The sequence below is a fragment of the Echinops telfairi genome, unplaced genomic scaffold, assembly GCF_000313985.2.
Source record: "Echinops telfairi isolate 266 unplaced genomic scaffold, ASM31398v2 ScPeMD7_70;HRSCAF=299, whole genome shotgun sequence".
In the NCBI taxonomy this organism is placed as follows: domain Eukaryota; kingdom Metazoa; phylum Chordata; class Mammalia; order Afrosoricida; family Tenrecidae; genus Echinops; species Echinops telfairi.
In genome coordinates this window covers 30,329,219-30,348,978 of record NW_022103968.1, presented here as the reverse complement: position 1 = coordinate 30,348,978, position 19,760 = coordinate 30,329,219, and the positions used below count along the sequence as shown (strand labels likewise).

General features: G+C 48.0%; 1 protein-coding gene across 1 annotated transcript in view; it reads right to left on the bottom strand.

Annotated features, from left to right (window-relative positions):
• Positions 1-15,340: 15,340 nt before the first annotated feature.
• The window catches only part of HPSE2 (heparanase 2 (inactive)), a 668,247-nt gene continuing 663,827 nt past the window's right edge, over positions 15,341-19,760 (bottom strand). Inside the window, exon 12 of the mRNA XM_004701008.2 lies at positions 15,341-17,946. Within this exon, the coding sequence (XP_004701065.1) occupies positions 17,781-17,946 (166 nt within the window). The 3' untranslated portion in view covers positions 15,341-17,780. The remainder of the gene's footprint in view (positions 17,947-19,760) is intronic.

Below are 19,760 nucleotides of genomic sequence, written 5' to 3'. Positions count from 1 at the left end.
ATCGTCCCCCAAGCCTCAGAGCAGCCGGTGGTCTCGGACTGCTACACTCGCAGTGGGCAGTCTAACCACCACGGTGCTCACGCCTCACCTGGGGCTTTGCACACAACCCAGTGGGGTGGCGGGGAGGCTGGAACTGCTGGAAAATAGCAGACTGAACACCTCCTGGAATGATACTGCCTCACCACCACGGGACCTGGTACTTTGAAAGAAGCATCATTCCCACCACTCACTGTCGACTCTTCCCCGCCCACTGGAGGGCTGAAACCTTCCAACAAACGCGAAGTCAGTGGTGCACAGCTAGCTCCCCGCCGCCCCGCAAGGCTTTCTCAGACGCCTGTGGCTGAGGTCATTATCTGGACTCTTTCTCCTGCTATTTGCATTCACCATGTTTCCGCTATCCACCTCTTGGTAAGCTTGGATTTTCTTGGTTGAGTTAACTCCATCAAGTGGACATGCGTTTATGCTTTTTCTTTATATGTGTAGGCTATTTAATTCTTCATTCCCCTTCTAGTAAGTAGCTTCTATGTCCCACTGGCAATATGTGAGGATTCCAATTCCTTGTCAACACTTGCTATTGTATTCTCATTATGTAGACATTGTAGTGGGTGTGAGATGGTATCTCATTGTGATTCTGATCTGCATTTCCCTAATGGTTAACGATGCCGAACTTTTCTTCATGTGGTGTCTGGACATTTGCGTATCTACTTTTGAGAAATGTCCAATTAAAATCCTTTGTCCATCTTTTAATTAAGTTATTTGTCTTCTTATTGAATTGTAAGAGTTATCCATATATTCTGGTTACAAGTCCCATATCAGATAGAGTGCTCTAACAAATACCTACAATGTGGAAATGGTTTTGGAATTGGATAATGGGCAGGAGCTAACGAGTTTTATAATAGTGAAAGTCTAGATTGCCTTAAGGAGACTCTGGTAGAATTATGGGTGTCAGAGCTAATTCTCATGGGGACTCAGAAGGATATGAGATTTATAAAGTAAGCTCTTAGTATATGAGAGAAACATATGGCATAGAATGTTGCGAGAAATGTCACAGGTTCATACCTAAAATCTCACCTATATTTGATATACAGGAAAACACAACCCAAACCCACCACCATCAAGTCGATACTGAATCATGGCAACCCTGCAGAACAGGAGAGAATTGCCCCTGCGACTTTCCAAGACTAACTCTTTATGGGACTTTTCCCCTGGCTGGTGGTTTCAAACTACTGACCTTGTGGCTAGCAGCCCGACATGTAACCCCTATGCCACTGGAGCTCTGGATAGGTACTTCGAAAGATGTGATTTTGGACTTGGAGTTGATTTAAGATTTGGGACAGGATAGGATAGGACGAATGTGCTTTGCATGTGGGAAGGACATTAATTTGGGGAGGACAAAGGGTAGAATTGTATGGCTTGAGTTGTGTCTTCCTTAAATCCAAACCAAGCCAAACTCAGTGCCATCGAGTGGCTTCTGACTCACAGCGATCATACAGGACAGGGCCCTACACCCATGGCTTTCTGAGACTGTAGCTCTTCACGGGAGTAGAAAGCCTTATCTTTCTCCCTCACAGTGGTTGATGGTTTCAAACTGCCTACCTTGAGATGATCAGCCTAACTTGTAACCACTATGCCATCTGAGTGCCTCTTCCCAAAACAGGTGCTGTAAAGTTCAACCTCTAGGCCTGTCATTAAAATCTGATTTGGGAATGGAGTGTCTTTGTTCTATTAATGAGACCAGAGTAGTGTAGTATCTTGTATATCTTGAGTCCGGCTCTTTTGAGGTATAAAAGCAATTACACAAGAGAATGGGGTCAAGATGGGAGAAGAGAGACGTCAAGCCACATGAAGATTCAGGGAGCAGAAGTTCAGAAGCAATAAGGACCTCCCATAGAGACGACTGAAAGAGGAAGTCTTCCCCAAGAGCCGACACTCTGAATTTGTATTCCGACCTCCTAAGCCTAGAGCATCACTGAGGCTTATTAAAGTCACCCACTTGTGGTAGTTTGGTTAAAGCAGCACTCGATAACTTAATCAACACGCGCATATTCCGTAGGAGCCTGAGCTCATACCTGTCGTCTTATAATTTGCTTTCTGCTTTTACTTCCTGCTCTTTGGCTATCTTTTCTTCTTTCTTTTAGATCCAGTGTTTTTGTTATGATTCCGTAACCCCCCTCTCAATTCACTTCACAGGAATATACTCTTTCAGTCACCTGTTAGCTGTTACCCTAGAGATTAAAACTTGCATTCTTGACTTATCAAAATTTAATATGAATTGATACTTTCACCTCTTCCTAGGAAATGGAAGGATGTTAGAATATTTCCCATTTGCTTTCTTTTAATATGTATTCTACTATAATAGATTTTAATGCTCTTTCTATTTTAAATCCCATGAAACATTATTATTTTATGAGGGGCCTTGGTGGGAAAATGGAGTTAAAAGATGAAAAAAATTAAGTTAGTGGAAAATGGAGTTAAAAATATAAAAAAATATATATAGAATTTATTTTTCAACATACGCTCCATCAAGTTCAAGATACCTTTGTATGCAATGATGCCAGCCATTTTGTCCATGCCTAAGGAACTGCAGATCCTGGAGTTCAACCACGTTGTTTCAGTAATTTTTACATTATTCTCCAGAACCACACTCAGTGTCATTGAGTCAGTGCTGTGGGTTCTGAGACTGGAACTGTTTATGGAGCAGAAAGCCCAGTCTTTCCCCCTCAGAGCTGCTGGTGGTTTCAAACCGCTGACCATGAGGATTGCAGCTCAACTTGTAACCTTTATACTAGTAGGGCTGCTTTTTAATCGGGGAAAACTGAGTTTCCTTTAAAGGTTGGCTTTTTTTGTTTGTTTGTTTGTTTTGAAGATTAGGAAACAAAATTAAGTTAGAAGGAGAAGACAAAGCAGCACTGTGAGTTGGCATGTGTTAGCCAGGGTTGACTAGAGAAACAAATTCATAGACAGTCATATATGTGTATAAGAAAGAGCTTTATGTAAAGAATAATTGTATATTAAGAAAACATCCCAGCCAAGTCCAGATCAAGTCCATAAATCCGATATTAGCCCACATGTCCAATACCAATCTAAAAATTCCTCTTCAGACTCACACAATGCATGTAATGACGCTGAATTCAGGAAGATCATAGGCCAGTGGGTAGAAAGTCTTGTGGATCCTGTGGTGGTAGAAGGATCTCAGTGCTGGTGTGGGTCTCTGTGTGGCTCCTCCAGCTCCAGCGCTGTGGCGCTATTAGTGTAGCTCCATGTGGCTTGTCAACAGGAATGTCTCACAGGGAGAGTAGCAGAGAGAGTGTGTGTCCCACCTCCAAGGAGGAAGACCGGAGTCCCCAGAATCCTCAGGAGTAGGCCTTGCCCACACAGAGGCCTCATTGGTTGTGACCTGATTGACAGGCTAGACTCCACCCCTTCACAAGTTGACAGATTACGTAACTACCACAGAAGCCTGAAGATTTCGCATGGCTGCTCTCCTAAAATTGCCCCATTTGAGGAGAGGACTGAACAGGAGCACTGTCATGGTGGAGAAGGGCGCTCTGGGACACTTTTCTGTTCTGCTAAAACCGTGGTCAACCTCTCCAGACACACTCATACAAAACAGATGGGACCAGTCTTTGGTTTTCCAGACAATCAGCAAACAAAATACCTTGAGCGTCTCAGAAAAACTGTTGCCATGACCTTTGCTCTGGATGAGTCTGATTTGATGGCCAGACCCCCCCGGTGGTGTAGTGGTTAAGGGCTGCGACCAGCATGGTCGGCAGTTTGAAACCTGCAGCAGCTCTGTGGGAGAAAGACTGGGCTTTCTGCTCCTGTAAACAGCTACGTCTCGTCAACCCACAGGGTCGCTGTGAGCCAGGTTTGACTTGATGGCAGGGAGGGTCTGCTTTGCTTTACTGAACCACTTTCACCCTTAGCAGCCATGGCTCTGATTATGCTTTGTCTTCAGGATGGTACGAGTAAAGCCATGAAGAAATGCTTCCAGATCTGGATCTCAACTGTTTAAAATTTTCCATAGAAAGCTTTGCGCTCATCTGCGCTGGGGCGGGTACCACAGGCTGGGAACCCATTGAGCAGAAAGTTTGCTCAGCTTTAATTTTCCCGTCAGCATTGTGGAAGCTGAAGCAACTGTGGTGCCTGTGGTGTGGGCCGTCGTTGCTGTTGGTCGTAATTCCTTTACAATTAGGGCGTGAGCAGCATTAACTGTTTCCTTGCAGATTGATGCAGATGGTCTTCCAATGTAGGCATCACCTTCAACATCACCTCATCCTTTCTTAAAACAACCGTCCATTTGTAAACGACTGATTTCCTTGGGACGATGTCTTCATAAGCTTCTCTTAAAACATTAATGATTTCACCATTCTTTCATTCAAGGGTCGCCATAAAACAGGTTCTGGCCTTTGCTTCAATTTTCTCGGACATCAGGTTGTTCCGGTAGGAGAGCTTTGCAAACTGATGTCTAATTCTAATCGCCTCAAAGTAGATCCTGGCCAGACATGTTCCAAGTTAGAACGGATTTGGTTTGGTGGAACTTTTGTTGAAGTCCATGCCTAGTTTTTCTTAACACCCATTTTCCAGAAACTGTTTGGAGACAGCTTATTTAGATATTTTTTTTTCTGTTCTGCTTTCTTTCCTACAACTACCATAGTGATATCTTGGTTTTTCATTTCTTCTCCCTCATTTCTGTCTCTTCCCCCCATTTTTCCCACCCTAACACTCTCCCCTTCTGAGCAAAGACATCGTTGACTCCAAGAACTCCAGGTGTATGCACGATGGGATTCTGTATGGGATTCTGTATCTCCTACGGCACTGCAGTGGCCCCCTATCCTCATTTGAAAGTTAAACTGAACTGATTTATCACAAGTGAGGCAAGTCCTTTTCTTTTACAAACCTGTTAACGAAGTGAATGTAACAAGCACTCGGGTCACCTGTATTAAATTTATGCCAGATCATTGATGTCAAGAAGCTTGGAGGTGAGGGAGTCAATGGATTTCAAGAAAAATCATGATATTATCCCTGAGGGGGGTGTGGGGTGTTTATCTTTCAAAAACGGTGCCGTCTGTGTTGAAATCCACTTGCGTTCGTCCTAAAGGCACATTGCCTTTATTTAGAAATAGCAGCAACATTTAAAATCCAACTTTGAAACCCCTCAAAAGGATGCATCTTACTCATAAAGTTGACAGAAGCGAATAGATCCCTGATAGGGGCCATCTGTCACGGAATCAGGCAACGAGAGTCCCAGGTGACCGTGAAGACATCGTTGTCACCGAGTTGATTTTTAGCCCACGGCAAGCCTGTGTGTGTCAGAGTAGGGCTGTGCTCCACAGGGTTGGGTTGGGTTTTTCTTCCTCTCTCTCCCTCCCCGCTTCGTCCCCCCCCCCCTCCATTCTTTTTATTGTTATTGTGGAGAACGTATGAGTGCGCAGCAAAACATGCTCTGATTCAAGTTTCTCTATGTAGTGGTCAGTGACATCGGTCATATTCGCTAGTTGTACCATCATACATACCTCATAGCATAAACTCACTGCCCCTTCAGGTTTCTGTCGAATTTTCTGAGATGTTGTTGTCCATTTGTTCCTAGATAGATTTTAAGGATGCATAATGCTCAAGGTAGATAATTTTCACTAATTATGCTAAACCATTACTCAGTTTTAAAAAGTCTTCAGGGGCTAATTTTGGCTTTAGGTTTAAAGATTATTTCAGGGCAATAATTTCAGGAGTAGGCCTTGCAATGGCTGGTCTTTTGGAAGTAGATTGTCTGGCTTTTCTTCTAAGATGCCTCTGGGTGAGTTAGATCCTCCAACGTTTTAGTTCACAGTTAAATGTTCGCTGCCCTCTTCCCCTCACACCCCCAGAGACTCCTTCTACGATCTTACCCCAAACCCACAGCCATCCAGTCAATTCTGACTCATAGCCACCTTCTGTTGGGGCTCAAAGGCTGTCATGATTAAGGGAGCAGTTGGTGGGCTTGAACTGCCAACCTTGTGGCTAACAATCCAGTGCTTGCCCGACAGCACCACAAGACCTCCTCGGGTGATATTCCAAAATTAAACTCACTGCCATTGAGCTGATTTTGACTCATAGCAGAGTAGAACTGCCCCTTTTGGATTTCTGAGGCTGTAACTATTTATAGGCACAGAAAACTTCATCTTCTTCTGAAAAGCGGTCAGTGGGTTTGAATAGCTGACCTTGCAGTTGGCAGTTCAACACTTACAGGGCAGAGCTGCCAGAGTGACCAGGTGACTTTAGCATTTACTTAGTCCAATCTCCTCAGTTTACAGGTGAGGACACCGAGGTTCCGGGAGGCTGAATGACCTGAGTCCAGTCTTAGAGTCCTTGCTGGAGGCATTAGCACTGGAATCAGGGGTTCTCTAGACAGAGCAGCCTCCTTTGATAGGCTCAAGGTCTAGTTAGTTCTCTGTCCCCATTGAGTCTGGGGGATAACTTATGACCTTTGAGTGTGAGTGTTCACTTGGTCTATAGTTGTGACCTTGGCGTTTCTCCAGTGATCGTTTAGCTCAGTATTTCAAATCTCTCTCCCCCACCCCAACTCCACAAATGTATGTCTATACATCCACCTCTTGTCTGTCGGTTTGTCAGACTGGTGGTTTGCGTGTTGCTGTGATGCTGGAAGCTCTGTCACTGGTATTTCAAATACCAGCAGGGTCACCCACAGGGAACAGGTTTCAGCAGAACTTAAGAGATGTAAAACAGATACAAAGAAGGAATAGGCGGTCCACTTTTTACTCGCAGAAAACCTCGTGGACAGCACTGAGACGCTGTCAGGTGCTAAAGCTCGCGAGTAGAAGCAGAGCATTCTCAGAGACAGTGCCAGAAGACGAGCCCCTTGGGTCAGAAAGCACGCAAACTACGACTGAAGTAGAGAGGTCGTCTCCAAGTTGAGCCTTCTGGACCTTCGTTTGTGGATGGGGTTGGACTCACAACGAGAGGAAACTGCTGAAAGCATCTACTACAAACCATAACTGGAATGCACAAAGTCTCGATCCAGGAAAATCGAAAGTCATCCAAAAATGAAATGACCGGGTATTAGCCATTTTGAATGAGAAAAATCAGGACGAGCTACTGTGCTGGGAGTGGCCTAATCAAGAGGAATGGTGTTGCGGTCAACATTTTACTGTGTGGATCACAACGAGCTACGGGTAGCCTTGAGAGAATGAGAATTCCAGAAAACTCTTTTCTTTTTCCTCCTGTGGAACTCGTACATGGATCAAGGAGCAGTTGTGAGAAATAGGACAAGGGAATACTGCATGGTTTAAAATCAGGATGGTGTGTATCAGGATTGTCGCCTCTCACCACACTTATTCAATCTGTATACAGGGCAAATAATCAAGAGGCCCAGGATTACGTGAGGAAGAATGTGGCAACAGGTTTGGAGGAAGGATGATTCATGACCGGTGACATGCAGATGACACAACCTTGCTTGCTGAAAGTGAGGAGGACTTGAAGCACTTGCTGATGAAGATCAAGGATTTCCACCTTCAGTACCGATTACAACTCAGTGTAAAGAAAACCAAAATTTCACAAATGAACCAGTAAGTAAAATGTAATAAATGGGGAAATGATGGAAGCTGTCAAGGATTTCGTCTTCTTTGGTTCTACAATCAATGCTCATGGAAGCAGCAGTCAAGAGATCAAATAACCCATTGCATTGGGTAAAATTTCTCCATGAGATCTCATTAAAGTGTTTAAAGGATTGAGGACGGGCGGTGTGGCTGCCCCCAGCCATGGCCCTTCCAATGGCCTCCTTTGCACGTGAAGAAGGTTGGGCCTTGAGTGAGGAAGACTGGAGAAGAATCAGTGCATCTGAATGATGGTGCTGGAGGAGAATATGGAACATACCATGGACTGCCAAGCGAGCAGACAATCCCATCGCAGCAGCAGTACAGCCCGAATCCCTCAGCGGCAAGCACAGCAAGACTTCATCTCACAGACTCTGGACTTGTCGGGAGAGACCGGTTCCTAGAGAAGGAGATGATGCTCGTGAGGTCAAAGGGCACTGAGTGAAGAAGATCCTGGACAAGAGGAGTGGACACAGTGGCTGCACCAATGGGCATCCATGGACCTCACCTGAGAATCAGCGTGAGGACGGTGCTGAACCGGGCAGTGCTGTGGTCTCTTGCGCACAGGGTCACGGAGTCGGAATGCACTTGACGGCACTTCACAACAGCAATGTGTATGTGCCTGTTGTTTGGTGCTCCAGGCGGTTCTGACTCATACCGAAGCATCGCCTGCTCCCGCACCATCGTCACCACTGCTGTTATGTTTGAGCTTCCTTTTGCAGCCACGGTGTCAATCCATCTTGTGGAGCGTCTGCTTCTTGTCCTTCCGTTTTACCGCGCTTGCTGTCTTTCTCCAGGAACTGGTCTCTTCTAGTAATACTTCCCAAGTGGGTGATGTAAGTCTGGTCATCCCAGCTTCCAAGGGGTGTCCTGGCAAAATTTCTCGCAAGACAGGGCTGTCTGTTCCTCTGGTACTTCCCGGGGCTCTCGGTATTCCCTGCCAGTGCTAGACTTCAAGTACTTCCGTTCCTCTGTGTTTTCCTTCTTCGTTGTCTGAATTTCACGTGCTTATGTCAGGCGCACCTTAGTCCTCCACGTGACACCGTTGCTCTTCGGTACTCAAAAGAAGTTTTGTGTGGCAGATTCGCCCAGTGACATATAAGGCTTGATTCCTCGCTGACACTTCCGTGAGCATTGCGGATTGCGGATCCGAGCAAAATGACATCCTCGATCATTTCCGTTTCCCCCCTCTTTTTATCAGTTGTGAACCTATTGGTTCAGTTGTGAGGATTTTGGTTTTCTTGACATTGAGTTGCAATCAGTATTGAACGCTGTAGTCCTTGATCTTCATCAGCAAGTGCTCCCAGTGCTCCTTGCTTTCAGCAAGCAAGCTAGACCTTCTTGCTCTTCTTCACGTAGTCCATCTTCTCCAATTATTTGCTCAGCATACAGACTGGATAAGTATGGGGAAAGAATACAAGCCGGAGGCGCATCTTCGCTGATTTACAATTACACAATAGTCTTGTTATAGTCGAGTGACTGCCTCTTGGTCCATGTACAGGTTCCGCATGAGCACAATAAATGTTCTGAGATTCCCATTCTTCTCAATGTTATTTATTGCTTGTTATGAGCCACAGAGCACAATGTCTTTGCATAGTCAATAAAACAGAACTAAACATCTTTCGGATATTCTCTGCTTTCAGCTGACCTCAGCAGCGACATCCCTCAGGCCCTGTGCCCTTCTGAACTTGACATGCATTTCTAGCAGCTCCCTGCTATTCGTGACCGCAACTATTTTTAGATGATCTTCATCAAAATTTTAATTGCATAAAATATTAATGATGTTGTTTGATCTGCATTTTGTTGGGTCACCCTTTCTGGGAATGGGTACAAATATAGTTTATTCTAGTCTGTCTTTTAAATTTCTTGGCATAGACAAATGAGTGCTTCCAGTGTGTTGAAACATTTCTATTGGTATTCCATTAAATCCTGTAGTGGGCTGTGTGTTGGGCTGCTAACTGCAAGGTCAGGAGTTTAAAACCACCACCTGCTCTGCAGGAGAAAGAGCAGGCTTTCTGCTCCTGTAAAGCCTTGGAAACCCACAGGGGCAGTTTTACCCAGTCCTTTGGGCTACTAAGAGTCAGAATCAACTTGATGATGCTACAGTGACCAAGTATTCCTTCCATCTTTTTCTTTTTGCTAAAATGGCAGTTTTTCTGTTTTATTTGACAATGAATGTTTAAAAAAAAACAGACAAGAGGAAAAACACAGCAACAGAAAACAAAAGACAAAAACATTGACACTGTAAGAACACAGAACAAATAAAACAACAATCAATCAGGCCTCTGACTGAAACCCTCCCATCGATTCTGACCTTTTTTTTGGAATTAAAAAACTCATAGCATACATGGTCCTAGAAAACTAACCCTTGCATAGCTCATAACATTTTAGAGAGGACTCTGGTCACCCTTACCTTCTCTTGATTCTTGAATTGCGTCTTGGAACTCAAGATCTATTCTTTCTGCTGGAATGACCTTGACCATGATATTAACTGCCAGTCATTCTTTACAATTGATCTCAAATGTTCCTCTCTCAAGGGATCTCTTCCTAACCTGCTAGTACAGCTTGGATCGAATCATGTTTTCTTTGAAAACTATATTTCTTCTTTGTGGTGCTTTCCAAAATTGAAATAAATAACTAATTATGTAAGTGATACTTTAGTGTTGACTTCATCCACCAGCGGGTGAGTTCCACGTATAATTTGTTTATCATTGGATCCACAGTGATCCTGTTAGACAAGAAGTAAAATAAGCTGTGGATTGAATTAATGGATGGCAAGGTATGCTGATATGTCTGTGATACAATTAATTATTCACTGTGACACTCAAGCCAAAGTCTTTGCAACTTCCACCAAATGATGAGGCAGGACCCTGCAAATGTGAGGTGCTTAAACTAGAAACAGATTAGGTCCAATGGTCCTAGGGACCCTGTGCTGAGAACCTCCTTGACCCAGGAGACAGAGAAAACTGTAAGACATTGCTGAGAGGGGGAGAGAGACTGTAAGAGGCACCAGCAGAGAAATAGTAGGAGCAGAAACAGAAGACTGGCAAAAGACCACAGTAGATGGCATGGTGGGCTTCTGGGCTCATGGAGCAAGAAAGCTGAGCTTCTTCAGACACCTTCCCTCTTCTTTTAAAAATTTTATTAATCATTTCATTGGGGGGCTCTTACAAATCTTATAACAACCCATCATTCAATTGTATTAAGTACACTGTACATACGTTGCGAACATTTCCAAAATATTTTTTCTACTTGAGATCTTGGTATCAGCTCCTCTTTTTTCCACTCCTCCCCCCTCTCATGAATCCTTGATCAAGGATATATTATTGTTGTTATTTTGTGTCTTACACTGTCCCTTGTCAATGCAATGCTTTACCAACCATGATGTCCTTTCCCAGAGACTTCTCCTGACATGTCCAAAATATGTCCAAGTATTGCCATCTTTGCCTCTAAGGAGCACGCTGGCTGTACTTCTTCCAAGACAGATTTATTGGTTCCTTTGGCGTTCCATGGTACTTTCAATATTCTTTACCAGAAAAATGATTCCAATTATTGAGTTCTTCTTCTTTGGCCTTCCATATCCAATGTCCAACTTCCACATACGTATGAGGTGACTGAAAACACCCTGGCTTGGATCAGGCATACCTTAGTCCTCAAAGTACCATCCTTGCTTTTCAACACCCGAAAGAGGGCTTCTGCAGCAGATTTGCCCAGTGCAATGAGACATTTCATCACCTCAGAGCTGGTTCCATGAGCATTGATTGTGGATCCCAGCAAGACAAAAGCCTTGACAACTTTCGATCTTTTCTGTTCACCGTGCTGTTACCTACTGGTCCAGTTGTGAGGATTTCAGTTTTCTTTACATGGAGTTGTCATCCAAACTGAAGGCTGCAGCCCTAGATCTTCAGCAGCATGTGCTTTAAGCCTCCCGGCCATCAGCAAATGTGTATGTGTATAAAACTGAGTGTGCCCAGTAAAGCCACAGCATCTGATATCACGTGCACCCTAAGTGGACAGCAGTGGAACAGCCCATTGTTTTCTGATAAAAATCCGTCAAGATTCAGTCAAGAGGGGCAGGGTTTGAGGACTGGGGCAAGATGGGAATGAAAACTTCTTTATGAAGCATGCGAGACACAAAACAAAACAAAAACCTTTGAGTCTACCACAGAGTGTTTTAAAACAGTCACTCGATGGCAAATCAACTGGAGAGACCTAACATCTTTGAATGGCTCCCTGGATCCAAGCTGTTTCAAGTTTTGTGTTTCTTTCCCAAGGCATAGAGTTGTTATTAAGGAGCCTTGATAGTGCAATAGTTAAGCTCTTGGTTGCTAACCCAGAGACTGGCAGTTCAATTCCACCCTAGCTCCTCCCCCTAGATGCTGCTGTGGCTTTACTGGACACATAACATTTTATACATCTATATGCTTGTTGATGGTGAGGAGGGAAGTGGCTGCCCATCTAGGAACCTCATTTCCTAGACTCCAGTCTCTTCTGTGGTCATAGCTAAATGGAACCATGGGACTGGCTTCTGTCAGATGGAATTGAGTGGGAGGGATTTACACCAATCTCAAGTTAAATCCTGAAGATGCTTCCATGGATTCTCCAATGTCCCTCTCCTTGTCTGTCAACTTCTCATAGATGCCCACAGCAACCGTGAAGGCCAAAGGTCCCTAGATGACCACACGGACAGAGCTATCTCCACATCTACTTTTCATCACCACCAACTGAACTTTCCCTGAGCCGTGAGCTGGACCCACGCTTTAATGCAGTTACGATCCTGGGGTTTCTCTGGTGTGGAGCTAACAGGTGCTCTAGCTAACACAATTCAATGACATCAAATTAGAATTTAAAATTTAATTTCCACCTAGAGTCCTGGAGGCAACGCTTGTGGTGGGAGGGAGATGGCAGATCCACAGCCTGGGGCAAGTCATCCATGAGTCAGGGCAAGGTGGAGTGTGGACACCAGTATCCCCTCTGACCATAGAACATATTGAGAACAGACACTGAGGTTATTCAGAAGACCTGATCAGATACAATTGACAACAGTCACTGGAAAGATTAAGCGGAGGCCCCAGCAGGCAGTGAGTCTGTGTGAATGGAGGAGAGATAACTCAGAAAGGGAGGGATGTAATCAATGGAATCAGCTTGAAGGGTGAAATCCATGTCACTAGGTGGTTACAAGTAGAAACGATTGAACTGGCGTGTGTTTGGCTGTGCGCATATTCTCAACAAGAAAAAAATGAGCACAATTATAGGTTAGGAAAGAAAGGCTAGTCACATTTTATTACTTCCACAACGTAGCCTCACAATAGAGGCTACCTCATGGACCCAAATGCTCTACAAATTACCAGGTTCATAAAGCCTTCGTATAACCTGTGAAAACCCTTTGCACAAAGAAGCAGTGATTTCTGGGAAGTGTTCCAGTATTCATCTTCTCAGTTTTCAGATGAATAAAACTGAGATTTCCTTCTAGTGTCCTCCCCAAACATGATTTATCACATGGAATTGACAACTTGCAAAAGACTCCCAGAATATTCCCATGACTGACTAGAGGAGTGGTGTGAGTGATGGGGGCACCCAGGTGGGCTATAAGGAATGCCCTTCCCTTCACCCCCCTTCACCAGACTGGGTCTAAATGATGGTAGGATTTCTTCATGAACTGGTCACAGGGAATTCGGTCAGCCTCTCCCAAATGCCCCGGTCTTCCAGGTGCCAAAGCAGTTGGTTTGCTGTATTTTGACTCTTTGTTTTTCAGTGGGAATTGCACATACTACCTATAGGGCAATTGTTACTGGATGTATTATTTGTTATGAAAAGGGAAGGAAGGCTTCCACACTTCTGGGTGGCGGTGGGAGGACAGGAGCAGTACCCTTGGGGACAACTCATGCGTGTGCATGAGGTTAGTGTGGGCATGAATGCAAAATGATGGGCTTAGCTACTTACCCAAGACGCATCATCACGTCTGGTGGGTGGCACTGGTCTCATAGGATTTCCCAGGTGATCGATGTTCAGTTAGCAGTTTAATCACCACGGTTACCTTATACTAACCATAAAATCCCTCATTTTAGCATGGCATCTTTTTGGAGAACCCCTCCCTATTTTATTTTTCAAGTCTGGAATATCCTAAGAAAAGATTACAAACAATTCTAAGATCAAAACTGAATTTAAAAAAATAAAACCTGGATTTTCTCTCAGGCCCTCGGTTTCCCCTGCCCGCTGGGTTGGGCACCGAGGAGGTAGCAGAGGTGAGGCTGTAGAAGGGTGAGCAGGCTGGTGGAAAGGGGCACCGGGGCAGTCACCAGACCAGGATCTTTTCCTAGGTGGGGGGGGGGGGGTTACGTGCAGGAAGCCAGGCTTAGGACCTTCTAAATGCTTAGGACCTTCTATGGACTCCCCAAAGCCACCTCTCAACCGTTTAGCGGCTCTATTGCTATTTTGAAATGTTGGCCCTTCCTTCCTTCCTTCCTTCCTTCCTTGTCCCAGAATCCTCTGTGTTCGTACTTTCTGAGGGATCAAGCCGATCAAAGCTTCTGCTGAAATTAACCTCTGCTTTTTCCCTGTTTCAGAAATAAAGCCACTCTCAATGGATATGGAACGTGCATGCTGGAACTGCATCCGCCCCAGACACAGGCACCCCCCTGCAGACGGGCTCTGCCCCAGAGCATGCTTGGAGTGTGACAGGTCACAGTCCTCCCAAATCCCGAGTCCTGGCCCCAGGAGGCGTCCCATCCCCAGGAGGCTGCCGAGGCTCTTGGCGTAGTGAGTTTGAGGAGTCCTCCCATCTAGAATCAGCGGACAGCTTCTGGGCTGCTGCTGGCCGCTCTCAGGCCACCTGTCAGGATCACTCTACTATTGGGCGGGGGCGGGAGCGTGGAGCGACGAGAGCCCTGGGGCCTTCGTTGCATAGTCACCTAGTTTTGGGGTTTCTACGCCGTGTCCTGTCAGGAATAACACGCATCTCCCACTGTGACAGCGTTCTCAAGGCACGAGAAGAATTGGGACGGACTCTTCAGTATAGCAATGAGAATTTATTCTGAACCTTCTTGATAAGAAACGAGGAAGAGGATCATTCCCAGAGGCAGGGGAAGGAGCAAACCATCGCAAGGACCGGCACCACGCTCTCATTCTGCATCGTGACTCTTTGTAATGAGCATGTTAGGCTTTAAAAGAAAGCGGATCTCTCAGCCACGGCTTCGTTTAGGCTGGGGATCTGATTCAGAGACGCGAGGGCAGGGGAGCAATTTGGTAAGCTGAGCGCTTGACTTAGCAAGTGATGGGACTTTGGTCCCAGCCTGCCTTTTAGGGTGCTGGCGATAAGAAATCCCCGTTCTAAAGAACAGTCCCCTTGGTTTGATAGCCGCCTGCTTTGAAGTGGGCCCCTGGGTGGCACAAGCGATTTGTCATTGCAAGCCTAAAGGTTGAAGGTTCAAACCCGCCCAGGGGTGCTGTGGAAGAAAGACCTGGCACACTGGCACGTGGCACACTGCTGGCACGGCGTGCCTGTTTGGTTTTCTCATTTTTGGCCTTGAAACGAGAAAGTCCCCAGGTCCGAAACGGAAGCCTCTATGGAATGTGACAGTACGAGGAGTCTCTTGGCTTTCCCTGCACAAGGTACCTTCATTGTTTGCCGCGAGTCTGTTGGCAAAGTTAGCGTTCCGGGACTCTGAACATAAAATTCAGTCATCCCCTCCTCTCCCCCCACTTTTTTTTTTGGTTAGCTAGAAGAATAGACAAAACATAACCCTCTTTGGAGCAGCATTTAATGTACAGAGAAGGACGAAGGAAGCAGGAACCACCGGTATTCCACGAGGGTAGCAGCGCAGTGAGGAGCCAGCACCTCCTTCCCGGGGAGTGTCCCCTGCTGTCCCGCAGGAGTGGAGCCTGCGGAGAGGTGACTGGCTGGCCTTGCCTCAGCACCCTCTCCATGAAGGGCTGGAAACGGACTGTGGTGGCAATTGTACATTTCTGCTGGATGGGACTGAACGATGGAATGATATGATCCATGTAGTAACTCCCGATTAATAAAAAAGTTGTTTTGGTCTTTTTTCCAGACGAGTTGCTTTCATTCCAGCCGGTATCTGATCGGGCAGAACAAGGACGGAAGAGCGGCTCTGGCAGGATTCCAGGCAGGGTCTGGTGAAGCAGTGCAGGGGCCGGGCAGCAGTGGCCGTCTCTGGAGTACTCAGAGCTCCCACCCCATTCCCCTGGGTGGTCCTGGGCAAGGTCTTTCCAGGTGACCTTGGTGATGACCACGGGCCCTGCAGCCACACCTGCACTGGTACCTGGAAGAGCTTTCCATACACTTGTGCCTGTATCCACTTTAAGAAGTTTGGGAAACCATTTCGTTTGGGGGCCCTCTTCCCCTCTCTCCCCCTCAGTTTGTGTTTGCTCTCTCCGATCTAACCCCCTGGTCTTGGCAGCTTCTCTTGTGTCACATTCTCAGAGGGGAGGCTTCCACCGGAGGTGCCTGGATCGACAGACTAGGCGGCCCTTTGGGATCTGCTTCTTTCTCTCTAGCAGCTTCCATGCAAAGCACGTCAGAGGCCAGACCCAGCCCGGTGGTCCCCCATGTTCTCACTCCCACCACCCAACGCCTGCCATGGTCCCACTCCTACTACATAAGTGACAAGTCCCAACGCTAGCCCACGGTCTGCCTGGCACACCACGTTAGCCTGTCGGCTTTCCTCGCTCACCTTCCCAGGCTGAGCTGGGACACGTCTTCTCTCACAAACCTTCTCAGGCTTCCTGCCTCACCACTCACTTTGCAGACTGCACCCTAACCCTTAACCCCTGGCCTCTTAAGGTAGCCCCCCAGCCTTTGGCCTCAGCCAGGTGCCCCTCTGTCTCACTTCTGTCTGTCCTTCACAGTCTCCATCTTCACTGGACCCCAGCAGACGCGTCATGGCCTCCATGGCCTGCCTTTTCATAGTGCGCCTGTCCCCGGAGAAGATAGCCAATTCAGTGGTGACTTGTGGTGGAGGTCCACCAAGCTCTCCTCTGGAACTCACGGCCCACCTGCCCTGCTCTCTCCTCTGCCCCCTGCCGGGCCCGCGGAGACAAACCTGCAGCAGTCACAGCGGGCTGGCCACCGCAGGCTGGGAACGCCACACGTGTGCCCCCGCTCCTCGGTCTCCAAGCCCCCTCCTGCTCCAGAGGGGTGAACGGACCACCCTGCTCTCTGCAAACCTGGGTGGCAAAGATGAGCCCGGCCAGCTTTCATGACCACACGTGACCGCGATTTGCTGCTTGGCTTCCAGAGACACACAGCTCCCTGGGAAGAGGCCACCGGGTGATTCTGACCTCGGAAGCCACACCGCATGGACCCTAGCGAGGCTCTAAGGGTGTCTTGATTTGGGGACACGTCTGATTTGCTTTGTTTGGCTGGGGAGCGTGTGTGCGTTTTCTTTCCCCTCTTTGTACTAGAACTTCCATTCTCAGAGCAGCGTGGAGGAGGAGGATAGCTTTTAGAGGTGCTTAATGTCTTGCTCTCCACTTCCTGAATCGTGTTACCTGCCTCCCATCCCCCATGCCCCAAGGGGGCATCTGGATTCGCGGAGGAATAGAACCTTCTTTATACAATCCACGGTAGGACTGTAATTTTACTTTCGAAGCACTCGCTTCCCGGAGGACTGAGGTGATTGATACCACTGTCAGAAACCCAGATGCACACACTCATCCATCAGCCAGGAAATTACATCCACAGCTCACCCAGCAGGACCGCACCGACTCACCCACCGGCGCCCCTTGTGACCCAGAGGTGATCGGAAACTCGGGGCAGCAGCAGAACACAGGCAGAGGAAGAGGGTTGGCCTCTCGCGGGCCCACCTGGGTTGGCCCTGGCCCCCTCCGGCGCCCAGAGGCAGTGGTTGGGCTTGCACGGCCAGGACCAGGGAGAGGGGTTGGAGAGATGTGGGCAGTGCCAGGTCGTCCTCGTGGTGCATGCATGTGGCTCGGGGAGGTTCTGCCCACATACCTTCATCCGTTTGCAGGCGGAGACGATGTGGATGGACGTGACCTACCTAGGCTAAGCTTGCACTACGATAGTTAGTCTCTTAGGAGGGCAAGTCTGTGGATCCCAGCAGGATGGGCAGATGCTGCTAAGAAGGGGTCTGAAAAGGAAGGGCGGTAAGAGGGCGGAAAAGTGGAAAGCGGTCCAGCCAGCCCCGGGTGGATAGTGGGTGTGAGGGCGGCTTATCGGTAGCGGCAGGCCAAAGCATTGACGTTCTTGACCACATAAAAGCCCATGGTGACTGGAGGGATGACCAGTGTCCGGCCAGCCCGCAGGGGGCGGGGCTTCAGTTCTGGAAGGGTCCCATCGTCCACCATCACTAAAGGCTGGCCGTTCAGCTGCACTGACCTGCAGGGAGAGAAGACGGAGGTAGGTGTGTTATGGTAAGTGAGCGTCCCACACTCTACCTGATGCGGGGACAGCTGACACTCCCTGTGCCCCCGACTCTGGATGGGAGCTTCACCTGGATCGCCCACTCAGTCACCCTCACCACCCGCAAGGTAAGGAGCGATGTCCAGAGAGTAGGGACGTTTCTTGAAGTCATAAGACGACAGACCATCACTAAGGCGACGGCAGCCCTTTCACGCCCAGCCCTCTGCACCATTAACCAAAGGGCCCTGGCAGTTCGGGCTGACTCTCCTCTCTGGACTCGTCCAGTGGGGCACACTGGCACCCGTTGCCACGGAGTAGATCCCAGCTCAAGGTGCTCCCATGCGTGCCAATGTAGAACCGTGCTCCGTACCGTGGCCAATGGCTGGCTTTGGGAAAGTAGATCACCAGACCTTTCACCTCTGTGTAGACTTGAACCTCCAACGTTTGGGTCAGGAGTTGAGGCTGATAACCCTTTATGCCACCCAGGGGCTCCCAAGGATGCAGAACTCCCAAACCCAAACCCTCTTTCTCTCCAATCGATTCCGACTCCTGCAGCAACCCTCCAGGGCAGGGTAGAACGACCCCCTAGGCCAGCGGTTCTCAATCTGTGGGGTCGAGACCTCTTTGGGGGTCGAACGACCCTTTCACAGAGGTCGCCCCATTATTCATCGCAGCAACAAAATGACAGTGAGGAAGTAGCCACGAAAATCATTTTATGGTTGGCGGGTCAGCACCACATGAGGAACTGCACGAAAGGGTCGCGGCATGAGGAAGGTGGAGAACCGCTGCGTGGGCTTTCCAAGGCCGAACATCTCCATGGAAGCACACGGCCATCTTTCTCCCAAAGAGTAGCAGCTGGGTTCAAACCACCTTTTGGTGGGTGGTTGAGCGCTTTAGCCACCGCGCCACCTGGGCTCCTCCAATGATGCGCAGGCTCCATGCTTTCAGAAAACCTTCCATCTGATTCCAAAGTAAACCGTGCTTTCCACAGACTAGCAGACCGCTGCCGTCAGCACGCTGCACATCGAGGGCTGCACCAAGCAACTCGATGCCTCCTCCTCTAAGAGGGAAGTTTCCTGTTTGATATGCCACGGGCGTTTCCATGTGAGCAGCACTATAGGTTGGAAAGCAGATACGTGTGCGATCACACGTTCCCAAGCTTGCTTGCCGTGTTTGTCAACCGCGTTCAAGCCTGAGAAGGAAGGAGGAGCCAGAGCGAATTTAGCGAGCAAGATGAGACCCCGCTCCTCTGAGGCTGGATTCCAGAGACGTGCCCCCCACCTGTGGCCTGCGGTCCAGACGCCCGACTCCTCCCAGCTCTTTCTGCAGGGGCGTCTGTGCCCAGGGGGAAGCTCAGTGCTACGGGTCGGAAGAAAAGATCAGAGCTACGCTACTAGCTGGAAACAACGTGGGAGTCACTCTCCCAAAATCAGCGCGCATCATGATGGCTTGCCCAAACTCCGGGCAATAACGTCACCATGCAATCATTGAAGTTGTAAAAGAGAAGACATGTTATAAATTGATAGAAAGGTTTTCGTGCGGCGTTCCTTCTGTGTTATGCATGACAGACAGGTTTAGGGAGAGCTAATCGAGACCCATGCCCACTAGAGCAGTGAATTCCCAGAGATACCACAAGCGGGTTGTAAACGGCTCCCAGGGGAAAGCGAGGCAGAGAAGCAGCTCCAGGCTTCAGTGGGATTGAGCTGAGCCCAGATCTGACCGGCCAGGGAGAGCAGCCTTCCTCCCCCTGCTGCAATTGCTGGATGGATTCGACCTGGGTGGGATGAGGA